We start from the raw sequence: 18,846 nt of genomic DNA, 5'->3' as shown, positions 1-18,846 counted from the left end.
TTCATGAGTGTGCTCTAAGGGATAGAGCAACCCCAGTGTAGCCCTGGTAGAAGGCCTTAGACATAGTATGTGCTCAATAAAAAAAAAAAAAATGTTATTAATACTTCTTTCTCTTCAAATTTCTACCAGCGACAAGTCTCTCAGTTAAGGAAAAAAAAAACAAAAACAAAAACAAAACGACCTCTAACAACACAGTCTAAAGAAAAAATTTTACCACACCTGCCATGTTTCACGGTCTCAATAAAACCTAAAGCCAGCCAATTCTTACCTCTGACCAGATTTGCTCTTTGAGAAACATTCTAGCTTTTCTTAAAGGATCACCTCCCAAACCCATTCGCACTTACATTCAGCTTCCTTAGATCTCAGCAACAATAGGACTTTGGAATCCACTCCCAGAAGTTCTGAAATCTAGGCCCTTTTCATCCACAAAATGGTTTGAATTACTTGGAAGCGCTTCTAATTAAGATTATCATAATGAAAGACAGCAATAAATGCAAAAAGTAACACCACAGTGTGGAAATTTCCTATTAAATACTCAGAACTATAAGCTTTTTAAGGCACACCAGAAGAATTAAACCTGGCCAGGTTCTCTAAGAAGAACCTTTTTAAACACTTAAGCAACTAGTCTGAAAGGTTATCCACCATCCAATCCAGAAAAACAGAATTATATAGCTGGGTACTTTAGGCTATTAAAAAGTTTATGGCGTTCTCATTGTGGCTCAGTGGTTATCGAATCTGACTAGGAATCATGAGGTTGCGAGTTTGATTCCTGGCCTCGCTCAGTGGGTTAAGGATCCGGCGTTGCCATGAGCTGTGGTGTAGGTCGCAGATGTGGCTCAGATCCCGTGTTGCTGTGGCTCTGGCGTAGGCTGGTGGCTACAGCTCTGACTAGACCCCTAGCCTGGGAACCTCCATATGCCATGGGTGTGGCCCCGGAAAAGACAAAAAGACAAAAAAAAAAAAAAAAAAGACTAATAAAAAGTTTAAAGAGGGAATTCTTGTTGTGGCACAGCAGTAATGAACCCGACTAGTATCCATGAGGATACAGGTTCAATCCCTGGCCTCACACCGTGGGATAAGGATCCGGTGTTGCCATGAGCTGCAGTGTAGGTGCAGACATGGCTCGGGTCTGGCATTGCTATGGCTATAGCATAACCTGGCAGCTGCTGCTCAGATTCTACCCCTAGCCTGGGAACTTCCACATGCCAGGTGTGCAGCCCTAAAAAATAAAATAAAATAAAAAATAAAAAAATAAAAAGTTTAAAGGAACTATCTAGATTGAAAATGTCAAGGCAAACAGACTGAAAATGCTCTTCAAAAATGTAGTGCTCTGAGGTTTTCCTTTCTAGATTTTAGAAAGAGAGCATGGTAAGAACTGCTGGAAAGCCTGATGCACTCACAGTCGGCCTTGGAAGAACCACATCCCTGAGGGCATCACACACGACTTGCACAAGTGAACAGATTAGTCCGACTCTTCCCTCACTCTGCACCAGATCCAAATTCAAGACTGACACTAGGCTCTGCAGACAGCAAAGGAAAAATGTGACAGCGATTTTCCAGCCAGCCCCTCCCTCCTCCTCGCATGCCCTCAGCACATACAAGCACACAGCAGATTCTAAGCTCGTCTCTAACTCGGGCCAGTTTATGCGCCATGACATCAGTGCAGTATCATGAGCCAAGTCTAAACTCCATCTGGGACAAATAACGTCCAGGCACACTGTGACTTCTTTTGTTTATATACACTGACTAAATACGTCTTGGTGGTAAATGAACTTAAGATTTATTTCCCAAGGACTCCAAAACAATATTCTGCACCCTTGAAGCACCTCCCTGCCGCCAATTCTCTTCCAAGGCTATGTGTAAGTGATTTTTAACAGAACACATGATTTTGAAACATATAATTAACATCTTGAGGAAAGTCAAAGTCCAAGCAGCCCTTCATCAATCTAAAACAAAGAAAACGAGGAACTCACTAGCAAAAGGGTGTGGTATCATGGCCCCGTGGTACAAATACTGCGTGACACCTAATTCTGTATTCCCCCTGAGAACAGAAATGAGCAGAGGTGACACACTTCAGAAGTGCTCATGGAACAAAGTAGCCATTTTATTTCTTTTTGAAGGATGAGCTTACTTTTTATTCTGGCATTACTTAAGAGAAATAATTATAAATTCAGAAATGAAAAATCCAATCTAATAGGTTCAATTCTTACAACAAGTTTTTAGACCTAAAACACAAAATCTCTGCCTCTGGGGTGATGTAATTTTTGAATGGAAATGAAAGGCACAGTCAGGGAGGAAAAGAAGGCAGACAAAGAGCCTTTTCCTCACTCCCAGAGTGAGACACCCAGGGGCAAGGAACCCCTGCTGCCTTCTCTGATGGACACCATCTCTCAGCAGCTGCTGACCCCAGAGGAAACTGCTCCCCTGTGACCAATCTCAGAGAGAGAACCATTCCCTAAAGGAAGAAAGCAGCAGCTCTGATGACCTGGGCCTGAAATGACCCCCCTCCCAATTCCTCCTCCAAACTTCAGAAACAGACACAGTCACTACAGCTTGGTCAGCAATTCTCAGAAGCTCCAGAGTCAGAATCACAGTTACTGCAGTTGATGTGAAGAGCATATAAAGTGACAGTAGGAATATTCTTCTCTGCAAACTTTACAGTTTTCTCTGGTGCAAAACCCAGCCCCAGGTCTCTCCTGACTGTTCACCTGAACAAAACAATGGAGACAGGCCTGATCCAAGCAACACCGCCTTTCCTGGAAGGCAGGACACAAGTGAATTCAAATCCAGGTCCTGTGATTTGTCAGCTTCGTATTTCACCTTTCTTGACTGGGGATCTGTCTTGTAAAAGAGATCACCACCTTACAAGGTATATGTACACTGGATGAAATGACGTATGTAAGTGCTTAGGACCGTTCTTGGCACATCATAAGCCCTCAAATAATAACTTTGTTCCTCCTACCACACAGGGAACAGAGAAATGAAAACATCAAAAGCCATTCTTTCCAAATATTTAACAAATAATCAATCAACTAAAAGTTGAGCATAAAATTGAGACTAAAAGCCTGGTGATCAGCAAGCTTAAGGAGTAAGGCAAATGCCAAAAATTTAGTTAGACACTTGGCATTCTTTCAATGCTCCAAATCTGACTTTTACTATATCATTTACGTTGTTAAGACATTGAAATCTCTGGAATATTAGAGAATATTTTAGCCCACACCTCCCCCAAGATTTTAGAATAATTCTTAGAAAATGAGCCACTGCCTCCCTGCAAAGAAGGAGCATACATGGGGAGTGATGCCCATCTTCAAGTCTCCTTAATGGAGGATCTTTAAAGTTCCAAGGCAGCTAGAAGTAGCATGGTGCAGAGAGGCAATCAATAAAAAGTGAGATGATTGTCAGTGCCTGACCCTGAGTAAACCACTTTAAAAATAAGAAAACTGAAGTTCCCAACGTGTCTCAGTGGATCCATGAGGACCAGGGTTCAATCCCTGGCCTCGCTCAGTGGCTTAAGGATCCGACATTGCCATGAGCCGTGGTGTAGGTCACAGACATGGTTCGGATCTGGCGCTGCTGTGGCTGTGGGTGGTGGCTACAGCTCTGATCGGGCGCCTAGCCTAGGAACCTCCATATGCCTTGGGTGAGGCCCTATAAAGATAAAAAACAAAAACAAAAAAACACAAGAAGAAAAAAGAAAAAAAGTCTGAGAAGTAAAGGGGATATGAAAACCCATCTACTGAAGGATTATGTCCTCTATCACCCAACTCCCCAATTGATTCCCTGAGTCTTTTAGGGGTGGGAAGGGGGCTGTGCCTGCAGCATGTGGAAGTTTCAAGGCAAGGGATCAAACCTGCACCACAGCAGCGACCTCAGCCACAGCAGTGACAATGCTGGTTCCTTAACCTGCTGCACCACAAGGGAACTCCTGCCTGAATCTTTAAAACAGATATAATTCACAGACAGTGTATATAACAAGCCTAAGGTCTGATTTCTCAACAAGCCTTATAAGAAAAATATGGATGCCATTCCTTTGTAATTCATATTATATTTGTATTTTATATTACACTTATTTTCAGTCATGGTTGAGGTCACCAAATAAATTATGAAGAAACAGCCATTCTATGGGGATGTTTTCCATATGGCCTTTTTGCTAAGGTAATAAGAATTAGGATGTGTTTTAAATAGACTCATTCTGTCAACGCAAAACAAATCAGAACAGATAAATGAGCTGCATAACTCTGGCCAATTTAGCCACCAAAAACATCACTAACTAAAGCAAATTCTTCGATGCGTCAGTTTCCCCCATGAACCAGAATGACAACTCAATATTCCAATATACATAAAGATCAAAGAAACATCTATCCAAATAACATATTTCAGTGTTGAGTTTTTCTGTCTACTTAAAAAAACCTAACATTTTAATGACTCCTTCTAAAACTTAAGCCATGCAACACAACTGGATAACAAATCCATTTCTCTTCAAATCTAAGGTTTTGCTCACAAGAAATGATTTCCACTTTTTAAAAACATAGCTGACCCTTGAAAAACTCAGAGGTTAGGGGCACCAACAGTCCACATAGTAGATAATCTGTCCATAACTTAGAGTCAGCCTCTGGCATTAGCGGGTCCTTGGTGTCCTTAAGTTGTGCATCTGTGGACTCAACCAATGGTAGATAGTATAGATCTGTAGCATTTACTATTGAAAAATATTAAAAAAAAAAATGTGTAAGTGGAACCACACAGTTCAAATCCAAGTTGTTTAAGGCTCAGTATAATGAAATCTTTTACTGATATAAACACTCTCTAGTCAACCTACCCGTAAAACTTGACTAGGTACCTCTGATTTTCAGCTGTCTCCACTTAACCAGTTGCCTAATTATTTGCAAACCAGAAACCCTTGGCAAAGTAATTTTCTAAAGGTAGACTGTCCATTTTATCCAAATATGCATCTACTACACTGCAGGGACATGGAATGGGCAATAAAGAATGGATTCAGGTCAAATTATTCTAGTTAATGGTTGTGCTAAACATATTTGCTGCACATAAAACAGATTCCCTCCCAGCAATGATCTCTCTGATGGTTGCCTGTTAGAGAAAAAGGCCCAGGGCCAAGAAGCAGTACTGACTTAGGCATGAATACTAAAATGACAGTGACTTGTTTTGTCTGGAGGCACACTACAGTTCAGCCCCAATAGCTGGCTGGAAAATAACTAAGTGGCACCTAGTTCTGACCAATCCCAATTTAAATGAGAAAACTAATGTAGTATGAAGGCAGCTAAGCCTCAGATTACCTGGATAAAATACTATGTATGCTGCTGCAGCAACTGGCTCCCCAGCAGGCTGTTTATTTTTTTCATCTGTGTTTGGAATTTAGAGGTTAATGTTACTATGGGCGGGGGGCACCCATTGCATGTGGAAGTTCCCAGACTAGGGATCAAACCCAAGCCACAACAGCAACCTGAGCCACAGTAGTGACAACGCTGGATCTTTAACCTGCTAAGCCACCAGGGAACACCTAATGTTACTAATTTTATGAAGCTTGCTCACTATTGTCTTACTTGGAGTGTAATGCATAATTTCTATGTAGTCATATTTGAAATCAGTCAGTTGCACAAAAAAAAGAAGAGTCTGCCAACATGAAAATGATAATGTACAAACATATGTCTGAACACATTCTGGATAGAGAACTGTCTTATTTTTTTCTTCCTCTGCGTGTCTGTACATCCATCATTTTTACTGCACTATAAGATACACCAGTGGCTATCGTATCACATTCAATATGTCAAATATTAATTTTCAAAAAAATGGAAATTAGGTTGGAAATCTATCACAGTCTTATTCAAAGAGAAAAACAATACAAAAATAATTTAAATAAAAATGCCTCATCTAGGTAATACCAGGGAAAGTTTACTTTTAAAAAATTCTATTTCAATAAGGAAGACAATTCTTGGAGACTGTAAAAAAGGCTGTAAACACAAGTATTTGCATCTCTATCCTTTCAAAAGCTAATACCTTGCATCTGTGTTTAATGTTCCCAACTAGTCTGTAAACAATAAAACCTAGGTGCCTAGTTGCTTCTTCTACCCTTCCAAAACTTGGTGAGAGCTCAGTGCAGCACTGACGAGGGGCTCAAATACTGCTCAAATCAAAAGGAAAGCAGAAAACTAAGAGGCTTAAATTCATTTCATCAGATTATATTCAACAAGTGTGCCTGAAAAACCTTAAACATTTTTGCTATATTTAAAAACATATTTGTGTGAACACAAGGTGCTATTTTAAGGGTAAAAAATTTAACAATTCCAAGGTTCCAAATTCAGGTGACCACAGAGCCCAGGGAAGTTAGGAAATTGAGTGACATAGACTGAGTGAGGCCTGAGTATGACACACCCCATCTAAAGTGGGCAGTAGCCACTCCGTACCAGTCAACTATTGCCAAGCGGGATGACCAACCTAGTGCTCAGATATTCCAGGTTTTCGACATAAGCAGAAAAATCCAGAATTTTGTGTAAATCTTCCCATTGTTAAATGTTGGCACCTATTTATTTTTTCGTTAAGTATAAATGCTTGTACAACAAGTAAAACAGGTAGCTAGTTTTCGATCCCTGGTTTAGATGAATTAAATTTGTTCATCCTTCATCCACTCTGAAGGACTTGCTGAATGCCACCTCACACCAGGCACAGTGTGAGCAAGAGACACACGGCCCCTGCTCTCCTGGGGTTTAAGTGCAACCAGACAGACATTACAATAAGCTGAAAACAAACATAACTTTAAAACCACTGGAGAGTTTTAAATTGCTGTTATTTTGCAGTGCAACACTGACACGCCAGTGTTTTTCCTTAATCCTCTCCTTCTGAAGGTAGCTGTATTTCTACTATTTGAAGGATACTAACAACATCTTATATCTTCTTATTATTGCCTTTGGCTAATTAAAGTCTGAAGTGTCTCTCAACCCAGACAGCTCAGAGCTGTCATAATTATGATGGGTGCCACACATAACACCACCCTCTGATAACACGGCACCAACATTTTCCTTTATGAGACAGAGATTATGCCTTTTCGGAAGCTTTTGTAGTGAGAGGAATTGGCAAACCTAAGGCAGAGAGGATTGTAAAATTGGACCACAAACCTGGATAAACTCACACAATTTTTTTTTTTCAAAACAGTTAAAAAGATGCCCTCAGAAATGAAGGTGGCTGCCTGTGCTGCTAGCAAGTGGCTCTAGTTAAGGGGTGCTCGTGATCTGCACCTCTGCAGAGTCGATAATTCTGAGGAACTAATATGGAGAGGCTTAGAGTGGATCTCCAGGCTGGCGGCATCAGAGGACAAACTGATTCACTAGCAAGAATACTGACAGCAAAGGTTCCAGAAAAGAGCTTGTAGAATGTGTAGATACAGTTTGCTTGGGGTGCCACTAGCACCAGCTCTCCACGGACTATACTATCCCTACAGAGAATTCTCATTTCATAAAAGAGAAACTGATTACATGACAGGCAAAGCTTGAATAACAGCGAGACCTCTGTTCAGGCCCAGCCTCCCCATAGACACTTTTCCTTGCCTGGTCTGGTTTCCTGCCTGCCTGTCCCACTCCCTGATCCACCCCTCCCTTTTGCGCTCCCAAGGCACTGATACAATCTGCAATCCAAGCACTTCTCCCGTGGTTCTGCACATGTGTAAATACAGACTTTTTTTTGTTGTTGGGTAAACCACATTTTGCTCCCCAACTAGACTACTCATTCCTTTAAGGCAAAAACAGTGTCTTATTCATCTTGGTGTCGCCAGCACCTAATACAGTTCTGGCATCGAAGACTTTTGATAAATGCTTATTAAAATGAACAAATCTATTATTCAGTCACTCTTTAATTCAGTCATAAATCATACCCTCTCGTTCCTCCTTTCCACCCCAAATCTCAAAGAAGAGAGACTGGTAATATCTTGACACCAGAGGCCTTATAAGTTTGAGTAGTAGTGAGAATGCGGACGGCAGTTTGCAGTAATAATTTTCTTTAAACATTTGCACAGGTTACACAGTTCTCATCTATCTCGATGCTTAAGAGTCTGATCAAAAACTGAGCTTCCCCATACTTGGTTTTCCAGAGTCAACATCTGATTAGTCCAACTTCTACTTTCTAGCTCAAGCCCCAGCCTCTAAGTAGGATTCTATCATAAAAGGAGCTGTTATATAATGTTACTCAGCAACAATAGCTGCAGCTTCTATTTTAACTTGCCAGGTCCATTCTCATCGGAATATCCTTCCTTTTCCTGGGCCAGGCTCCCAAGAGCCCTTTATGCATTTTTCTACACTATACTGATTATAAACCTCTTTCCAGGTCCCCCTGACACAGAGGCCATCAGTATGTGTGAAGAGTAAACCTGTGTGGTGAGAGGATTTCAACTACTGAATGCAAGAAGGAAGCCATCAGGGGAAAAGTTATTAAGAAGACATCAACCAGAACAGAAAAGGTCATTGGATTAGGAGGCAGAGAAGTATATTTGATGTAAAAGACATGCTGATGACGAGCACGTCTGAACGTGGAAAGTTTTAATATGTTTAATGTGCTGTCTGGAAATGTGTACTCAAAAGAATGCTCCAGGAAAACTCTGGCTGTGTAGTCTGTCTAGGGAAAGCAAAGGCTTTCAGAAAAAAAAAAAAAAGAAAGAAAGAAAGAAACAAAAGGGGGGGGGGAATACCCTCACTTCCAATAAAATAACATGTGCAACAGAGATGTCTAGGCAAAAGTCAGGACAACTGGACATGACTGAGGCAACTTTAACCTCCTATCTTCAGGGGCACACCTGTTAACATGCTATCCCAGGAACAATTCTCTGTTTACTTTTAAGATTTACTTCCTGCAGAAGAGGCATATGAATACTCATTAGCAATTAATATTCTGGAAACTTAAAAAAAAAAAAAAAGCAAGACATAAGAAATAAAAGATGACAAAATATTTGCTGGGTACTCTCTATGTGCTAAATGCTCTTCAGGACAAAGAAGCATCTAACTCTATCCCCAACCCCCCTGACGTGATGAATACATATATGAGAAGTGTCGCAAAGAATATAAAGTGGCATACTGCATATATAGAATGATTGGCCAACAGGGACCTGCTCTATACATAGCACAGAGAACTCTACCCAGTAGTCTGTGATAATCTATGTGGGAAAAGAATCTGAGAGAGAATGGTTATGTGCAAATGGGTCACTTTGTTGTAGAGCAGAAATTATTACAACCTTGTAAATTAACCATATTTCAATAAAACTTAAAAAAAGAAAGTGGCATACCACCATCGTGTAGGTTATGTGTCACATTAAATTAGCAAATCTATAAATTCCATGTTAACGCTCTATGATTAACCTAATGGTTTCTTTATTTAATGTGAAGCTGCTGTGATTCTTCTCCAGACATTAAACCAGGAGTTCCTGTTGTGGCTCAGTGGTAATGAACTAGACTAGTATCCATGAGGATGCAGATTCAATCCCTGGCCTCACTCAATGGGTTAAGGATCGGGCATTGCCGTGAGCAATGGTGTAGGTCACAGATGCCACTCAGATAAGACGCTGCTATGGCTGTGGTGTAGGCCAGCAGCTACAGCTCCAATTGGACCCCTAGCCTGGGAACTTCCATATGGCACAGATGCAGCCCTAAAAAGACAAAAAAAAAAGAAGATACTAAACCAGTAGAACAAGCTGGAAAACAGGTTGTTTACTCTTTCATGTTCAAACTAGCTGCTGCTGCTTGAAATCTCTAAGATGTGGTAAAAGTCCTTCACAAAGACAGTTAAATTAATACATCATTAGGTTCCTAAATGTATACATGAAATGCCAATATTTTGATTACTGAAGGGCAGTCACTGTAATTTATATAGCCACACATAAAAACTCAGGTGGAAATCTGACTTTTATAACTCAAGAACAGTATGCAGTTAGGTATATTAAGGAAAGCAAACTTTATTTAGCTATGTTGATCTATTTAGAGGTAAAAGAAATTATAGTGAGAGAAGTACTTTATTTAGAAAATAGCTAAAAATAAAGCTGTACAATTTCACTCCTAGGTATATACCCAAAAGAAACATAAACATACATCCACACAAAAATCTGCACACAAACACTCATAAGCAGTATTACTGATAAGAACCAAAGAGATTAGAAACAATCCAAATCTCCATCTACTGATGAACAGATAAATAAAATGTGGTATTATCCATACAACAGAGTATTAATTGGCACTCAGAAAGGTATAAGGTACATATACCTTGTTGATGTTTTTTTTTTTTTTTTAGGGCTGCTCCTGTGGCATATCGAAGTTCCCAGGCTAGGAGCCCAATTGGAGCCATAGCTCCCGGCCTACTCCTCAGCCACAGCAGTGTCAGATCTGAGGTGTGTCTGTGACCTACACCAGAGCTCCTGGCAACGCTGGATCCTTAACCCACTGAGTGAAGCCAGGGATCGAACCCACATCCTCATGTATAATAGTTGGATTTGTTACTGCTGAGCCACAGTGGGAACTCCCATACATACTTCATTTTATTGGGCTTTTTTATTGTGCTTCACAGAAAATTGAGTTTTTACAAATTAAAGGTTTTAACACAGTAACTCCAAGTAGAGTAAGGCCATTTTTCCAATGGTCTTTGCTCACTTTGTGTCTCTATGTCACAGTTTGTTAATTCTTGCAATATTTCAAACTTTTTCATTATTATTATGATTGTTATGGTGATCTATGATCAGTGATCTCTGATGATACCATTGCAAAAAAAATTATAACTCACTGAAGGCTCAGATGGTATTTTTTACCAATAAAGCATTTTTAAATCAAGGTAGGTACATTGTTTTTTCAGACATGCTAGTGCACATTCAAGAGACTACAGTATAGTATACACAGAACTTTTATATGCACAGAGAAACCAAGACATTCACGTGACTGTCGCAACACTGGCTTTACTACAGGGGTCTGGAACCGAACTCGAGATACCTCCGCAGTCTGCCTGTGCTGACACGCACTGCAACATGGACAAACCTTGAAAACATTACACTAAGGGAAAAGAGCCAGACATAAGAGGCCACATGTTGTATGATTTCATTTATATGAAATGTCCAGAATGGGCACATTATCTACAGAAGGGAGGTTAGTGGCTGCCTAGGAATAGGGGAGAGAAGGGAATAGAGAGAGTGACTGCTGGAGGGTTTCTTTTCTGGGTGATACGTATATTCTAAGATTAACTGTGGTCATGGTTGCACAATTTGGTGAATATAATCAATTTCGTCAAATTGTATACTTTAAATAAGTGAATTACATGGCATGTGGATTTTATCTCAATAAAGCTGTTCCTTCTGTTTATCTTGTATATTTATTACTGTTCTTGCTTGTTCCTTAGCTGATAGTATACTTTCAATCCTCATTCATAATGAAGACGGCTTTTCATTTTAAGAAGTCATCCTTTTCCTGCTACCTCTATAAAGTGACAAAACAAGGTTTCAAACTTAACATGACTTCAGACAATGAAAATTAACAGCGTCTCTTATTTAGAGAGTCAGAACAGAGCAGAGAATCTTGCCAAGAACTCGTCCTAATTAAATCCAGAAACTATCAGGACAGAAATCAGGAGGAGGAGGGCTGTGGGGACTGAAGAGTTTTCTCATAACTGTGGTGGTTCTTTGCATACATAGAAGTGTTCAGAATGTCCTCATACAGCTGCAAAGTATTAAGAATGCTGTAAACACATACCAGGTAAGCTTCACCATATACACTCCTAACAGAAACAGAGAGGCAGAGCCATCGCCAGTGGACAGCTCTTTACAACTGTATAATTCAGAGGGTGGCTCAAGTGCCTGTCCCATCAAATGTCACCCCAGGGGTCTGTGGGACAGTGTCTGCAATGTCCATCACTGAAGTCAGCCCTGGACCTCCAAATGGTCCTTGTTAAGATGAAAAAGTATTGCCTCCAAGGGACAGCACAGCAGAAACCTCAGAAAATACTATATAATTTTCTCTGGTATGTCTCCTGGGTCCTGATCCTTTCTCATAAACCCACATGAGCACCACGCTGCACATGCTCTTAGCGCAAGCAGCAAATACCAGCAGGTGTACTGGGCAAGCACTCAAAACTCATGCAGCCCCTGACTCTTAAATCCTGGCTTGGATCCTCACTTTTGGTCCTTGGACTCTTTGGGGAACCCCTACCCCTCCCCTTCCTCCCCCCACCCCCTCCTCTCCAGTATTTCTCCACTGGTTTTGGTTTTGCTTGCTCCTTGGGTCTTCCTTTCCCAACCCAGCTTCTACACACAGGCCCTGAGGACTCCACTACACTTACCTTGGCCAAAGCTAAGTGTTGGGGCCCAGAGGAAAGAGTGACGGCTTGTGGGAATGAGGAATACCCAGAATGGAGACTCTGGGGCAGAAAAAGGAAGAAAGTATGGGGCACATAGGCCACTGCCTAGGCTAAGCGGCAGTGACCCAGAGACAATAACAAGTAATAATAAATCTTGGGCTGTTCCTGCTGAGAGGGACATTTCAAACACACTCTGCCAACTTAACAACTGTGTTCCATTAAGGGAAATTTAGGGTTAATGCCAGTCAATAGCTTGGTCCACATAACGTATAAATGTCAATGTTTCTAGCACAAACATATTAACTAATTAGAAAGACTGAAACATTTCCTTCCCACAAGATTTGTTTAAAGTATCTCAGTCTAAGAAAGCTTGATGTATGTGACTGATTATAAACAGATTAATTAACAAATTTTCCCATTTCTTGGCTTTATAGAAAACTTCTCATCTGAAATTAAAATGTGATTTTATCAACCAAAATTACTAAGCAGCTTCTACTTAAGAGCTGAGGTAGATATACAGAGTAGGAAATACCACATGAGTTCTGAGGAAGTTCAGTCTTTTTTAAGTCTCTGGTCATTTCTAGGTATAAAGGAGTTTACTTCTGAAGAGAAAAACTGGAAAATTCTAAGAGCTTTGGATGCTGGCTTATATACTACAAAAGGCCACTTTAAGCAAAATGAATTACAGAAATGAGGGAAAAATCATCAAAACACAAAAATGGTGCATAGCAAGCAGGTCTCTTAGGCATATACATAAACCATGAGCAGGTGACAACATCTGTAAGACCTGAGTTGCTTCCAAGTTTAGTCATATTTGAATACCTTGCCCTTTTTTCTCCTTCTAACTAGTGAAAAGAAAGGAGATCAAACACCACATCTTTAAACCACTGATAGCACTTTGAGATCTTCCCACGAGTGGCCAGAGCAGAGCAGCAGAAGGTTGATGGAGAGAGGCAAGCACTAACTATGTGAGTGGCCACAGCACTGTGCTCAAATTTTATCTCAGGTGGAACAGGACAGCCCTGAGCAGGGCAGCGACATGGTGCATTTATGTTTTTAGAGGACTCAGTGGACTGCTGTGTGGAGCAAAAGTAAAAGCAGAGAGACCAGTGAGAAGGACTGTCCTACCCTGCTGAGAGGTGTTGGCTCAGAGTCCAGGAGTGGCCGTGGAAATGAAATGGACACAGCAAAGTATGGTTTCAGTAATATTCCTGAGAAAAGACCCACAGGACTTGCTGACAGACTGGAGTGAAAGATGAGAAGAAACAATCAGAGACTTGAAGAAGAGAGGAATGGAGGCAAGGAAGCAGAAGCTCTGCTTAGAAGTACTGCTTGCTGTAAAGGAGAGCAGAAATGTGAGGTGGTAACTGGAGGGGAATGATGGGTCAGTGGAGGGAGTATGTTTTTGTTGGGTGGACAAGAGGTATAGTTATTTATGTGTTTAAGATAAAAGATATTACAGTAGGTTGGTGGAAATGAGCTGAGAGAGAATCAGGAGTCAGGAAGGGAGATACCTGCATCAGTGGCAAGAAGAGAAGAAAGTTAATCAACTGACAAACATTTATTGAGCACCTATTAGATATACTTTGTTCTTAAGGAGTTCATAGTCTAATGCAGGACAAAGTAATGTATATAAATTATTAAGCAGCAAAGCAGGATTCAACAGAGGTATATACAAATATTAATGTACTAAGATGGATAAACAGTGGAAATGCACTAGGATAGATGGGGGGTGGAGGGGCAGCAACATACTGACATCAAATAAATGGCCGATTAACTTCTCTGAATTATTAATATACTCTGCATAAATATTTTTCAAGCAATTGTTCACAATTCGACTTTTCATCAAAGATTCTTACTTTTCTGCCTCTAAAGAATTACACAAATATAAAAAAACTGGCATTTATTTAGTACCAGACTGAGGGACCCAGTTTTAGTAGTCGATTAAAAAATTTAATTAACAGTATCAGAGACAATACTGGTCTCTCATAATTTTTAAAGTTTTACTTACCATTTAAATATTTTCCCAAGTGCTACAGGAATGAGCTCAGGAATAACTTTTCTACTCTGTAATGTCAAACTAGTGACAGGAGTTTTACAGAAAATAAGAAGCATCATTTTCTAAGCAGCAGGCACTACACTGGGAAGGATGGCTCCAGGAGTCTGGGTGGATGCACACAGACCTGTGCATCCTATCAGTCACCCCCTGCGTGAGATGCAAACCTGACCCACCCCCTAGGCATCATGTTCAAGCCGTTCTGCTCTGGCCAACCAGGCAAACCAGTTGAGCATAATACGTGACACGAGTAAACAGTATGTTATTCCAAAGACTGTACATATTTTCAAAATGATTCATTTCAAAAATCAGACATATCATTTTGATGCTTCAAAAATACCAACTGGATTAGGTAAGGTTTGCTGTTTTCAAAAACTAAAACTTCTGATATTTAAAAAATCATATGGTAATTCTACAGTGAAAACACTTGACCCTAGAGAACAACAAAGTTTCAAAATCACAGATCTTTTTTTTTTTTTTTTGGGTCTTTTTGTCTTTCAGGGCCGCACCCAAGGCACATGGAAGTTCCCAGGCTAGGGGTCCAGTCATAACTGCAGCCACTGGCCTAGGCCACAGCCACAGCAACTCGGGATCGGAGCCACATCTGCAACCTACACCACAGCTCACGGCAACACCGGACCCTAAACCCACTGAACGAGGCCAGCGATCGAATCCGTATCCTCATGGATGCTAGTAGGGTTCACTAACCACTGAGCCACAACAGGAACTCCCAGATCGCACATCTTTGAATCAATCTCAAAATGAAACAGCTTCTGAGTTCATGTCTCCCGATGGGACAATGTGAGAGTTTCCCTCTTCCTGCACCGACCTGCTGAGCTGCATCTCCATTCACCAGGTGAGGCATCATGGCTACCTCTCCATTCAGCAACGGCGGCAGTTCCAGAGGGATTTGGTCGGTCATCATCATTGTGACGTACATTCATGGAGAATTTCCCTCAACTGGCTTCCTGCAAGAAAATCACCATTTTTTAAAAAGGACTCAAGACCACAAAAATTCACCTGTAGTAGGTCAGCAATTTAAGTGCACTATCATGAGGTCAAATTCTTCTAGTCACAAAGCGTTGTATTTCTGTCTCAGTGGGGCCAGATAAAGCAAAAGTAAAGAAATATCCTGAACTAGGAGACCACAGACCTGTGTCTCCAAGGGGCCAAGTGAACACCTCCTCCAGTTCCTCAGCTTTGTCATTTAGTTATAAATTTTAAAAACATATGAGTAGCATAATAGTAACTCCCCTAACTCCAGGGATCTTTCTGAGAATAAAATGAGATAACTTGAAGTCAAAGTGTTAAATGAACACTAATCCTATCATTATCTTTAAGGTAACTATGGAAAATAAGGCCAAAGACAATGACCTCTAAGAACAGATTTTCTCTTTCATTAGGATTAAAATACTGTTCATGAGCAGTTAATCCAAGCAAGTAAACAGTTTAAGATTAACTACCTACACTGCAATTTCTGACCTTGCCATTAACTTGGTAATTAATCATGTTCTTATTATCTCTCTCCCATCATTTCCTTGAATTGGATTTAACCTGTTGCTTTACAGCTTTACCACCTGTGCACATCTTGAGCTTTCCTGTATCTGACAGTACCCATAGCACCCTGTACAGAATGCGGCTGAAAGGCAGATTCCACTGTCTCCACAGAATAAATGACTTTCATACAAGTATTCTAAACAACACAAAGCCCACTTTCATTCCATAATGGAACTTGCTAACAAAATCTAGTTTTCAACACAATAGCAGGAAAATAACAATAAATTCCTATTTAGAATGATAATATATTCTTTAAGAAGTATTTATGTATCCTGCACTTATGCTTAAAATTTTTGCCACAAAAAGTTTAATAGCATGGACAAAGAAGAATAAACAAATACACGCAGACATTTTAAGTCAGCTCAGAAATAAACATCCATAGAGTCCATTTTAAATTTTTCTTATTCAGAGTTCCCATTGTGACTCAGCAGTTAACGAACCCGACTAGCATCCATGAGGACGCAGTTTCAATCCCTGGCCTCGTCAGTGGGTTAAGGATCCAGCGTTGCTGTGAGCTGTGGTGTAGGTTGCAGATGTGGCTCAGATCCCACGTTGCTGTGGCTCTGGTATAGGCTGGAGGCTACAGCTCCGACTGGACCTCTAGCCTGGGAACCTCCATATGCCACAGGTTGGCCCTAAAAGACAAATAAATAAATTTTTTCTTTCTTTTTTTTTTTTCTTTTTGTCTTTTGTCCTTTTAGGGCCACACCCACGGCATATGGAAGTTCCCAGGCTAGAGGTCGAATCAGAGTAATTGCTGCAGGCCACAGCCACAGCCACGGCAGACCCGAGCCACATCTGCAACCTACACCACAGCTCATGGCAACACTGGATCCTTAACCCATTGAGTGAGGTCAGGGATCGAACCCTCAACCTCATAGTTCCTAGTCAGATTCGTTTCCGCTGAGCCACAATGGGAACTCCAATAAATTTTTTCTTATTCATAATAAAGTTCTCCCAAATTTCCAATTCAAAAGTAGGTAAATTAATCCTTTATTATTCAATATCCCAATGAGGCAAAAAGGGGGCAAATCCTTTCATGATTAGCTCTAATTTGTCCCAGGTGTGACAGAAGTAAACTATTTCTTATCATTATAAACTCCTTTCCTGGAAGTATCAAATGATGCATAAAAGCCACCCAAGACATTATAAACTTTTTTATTTAAATCAGTAAAATTTTACACTATTCATTATAACCCCATTTGGAGAAACTAATTATTTTAAGTGCCAAACAACGAAGTCTTGTCCCAACAAGGGAAGCACATTCTTTAATAACAGGTCTTATAATTCAGTGTTAACAGTACCATCATGCTGTTTTATGAGGCAATTACTCAGTTCCTAAGCAAATAAAGGTACAAAACCCAAAGTCCAATAGTTTATCCTGATGTAGGAAAGAGATTCTTCCACAATAAAATTAACCAAGATAATTTTCACTATCATGACATCAACTGTTGGATTTCAAGTAGTACTACTAATGGAATACTAATGTCCATTTCAATTTTATTTCAAATATACTTGACCCCCTACTAGAGTATGAGGAAAGGATGGCTACTTTTCCTCAGACTGATGATAAGACACAGACTTATTTCCTAAGCATAATGTTTTAATGGTCCTTCAACAATGCAGGTTAGAAAAACAGGGCACTGATTTACATAAGGGATCTGAGGATAAAACTTCCATGGAAAGAAGCACTCCATGCTCACTTCCACCTTTTCCTCACTCCTCCCCAGGGAAGAGTCCCAAGCCACTTGCTGGTGAAGCTCTGTCCTCTCCTCTCGCCTCTGCTCAAGTAGCAAGCACCAAAGCCCTCTCCCACAGGGCCAGTCCTGGTCATCTCGTAGAAAAGCACAAGGATGGAACTTGAACTCTTTTCATCCTGCACGTGCAGGCACTGGTAGGAGGTCATAATTGTGATCTAGCAGAAATTCAGGCACTCCTGGTCACCCATTGCTAATACCCAAGAATGTATCAACACTAACATTATATGTAACACTGATAATTCCAATTGAAGAAAACTTCTGGCTGGTGTCATAGTGAACAGTGGGACTTGCTATCATCAAAACGTAGCAATCCAGCCCCACTAGGCAGTACTCTTAAGCACAGGTATGAAGTCCAAAGTAAGGAGTTAACTTCTAGGTTCTTCCAGTATAGGATAAAAGGATAGACTGCCAGTACCATAGAAGTCTTATAGATGTAGGATGATAATGTGTGGGAGTCCACACAGAGGCTCCCCAAAGACACCAAGTCCACTGGCACAAAGAGATAATTGCATTTGCCTTTGAAAAAACATACAGGCAACTTTGGGTAGTGAAGCTGTTCCATGCAGTAAACAATGCCTGACTCCTCCATTTTTTTCTACTAGACGATGGATTATCCACCTCACAGATTTGCAGTGGTTACTGCAGATCACTGAGAGGGGAGCAAGGGAGAGGAAGACAGGTGAAACTGTGCGTTAAAGTCAACTGTATGTACAATCACTCCTTAGACAGCAAACAGTGGGAACTTACACACTCCTAGTACATAACTCAACCACCCAACAACTACATCTTTAATTATGAAGAAAAATGGAAGAATAAATAAACTGTGCCAAAGCATCTCACTTTTCATAACCAAAGTTGCTAATTCTCTTTTCCTTAGGCCACCAGCTTGTTAAAAATCCAAGGCCTGTTTTCTAATCCCTAAGAGTTTCACCAAAGGAAAGTCAGATATTATCCTACCTAGAATACAAGGTAAGAGATTGATCTAGAGGTGGTGGTTCACAAAGCCAACAATGTTTAAATACCCCTTTCTCCACTCCATGCACATATATAGGATATGTTCACTTATTTACCTGGAATTCAAGGAACAAAGAAAAAGCAATAAATTTTCTTTAGAAACGATAATGCCCAGCTATTTAACAAGGCAACTGC

General features: G+C 40.5%; 1 protein-coding gene across 10 annotated transcripts in view; it reads right to left on the bottom strand.

Moving 5' to 3' along the window:
- Positions 1 to 18,846, bottom strand: part of FNDC3B (fibronectin type III domain containing 3B) — a 338,529-nt gene that overhangs the window by 253,643 nt on the left and 66,040 nt on the right. For 8 of the 10 annotated variants that reach the window (XM_084990280.1, XM_021069801.2, XM_084990279.1 and 5 more), the window contains exon 2: positions 15,210 to 15,348. The exons of the other annotated variants lie outside the window; for them this stretch is intronic. In XM_084990280.1, coding sequence (XP_084846406.1) covers positions 15,210 to 15,320 — 111 coding nt within the window. In that variant the 5' untranslated portion in view covers positions 15,321 to 15,348. The remainder of the gene's footprint in view (positions 1 to 15,209; positions 15,349 to 18,846) is intronic. 10 annotated transcript variants of the gene reach the window in all.

This window comes from Sus scrofa, chromosome 13 (genome assembly GCF_054392235.1).
Source record: "Sus scrofa isolate SSC_HxYL_T2T_F1_AM1 chromosome 13, Sscrofa_HxYL_maternal_Yorkshire_Landrace_v2.0, whole genome shotgun sequence".
Taxonomy (NCBI): Eukaryota; Metazoa; Chordata; class Mammalia; order Artiodactyla; family Suidae; genus Sus; species Sus scrofa.
The sequence above is the reverse complement of the archived record's forward strand: the minus strand, read 5'-3'. Positions and strand labels throughout refer to the sequence as shown.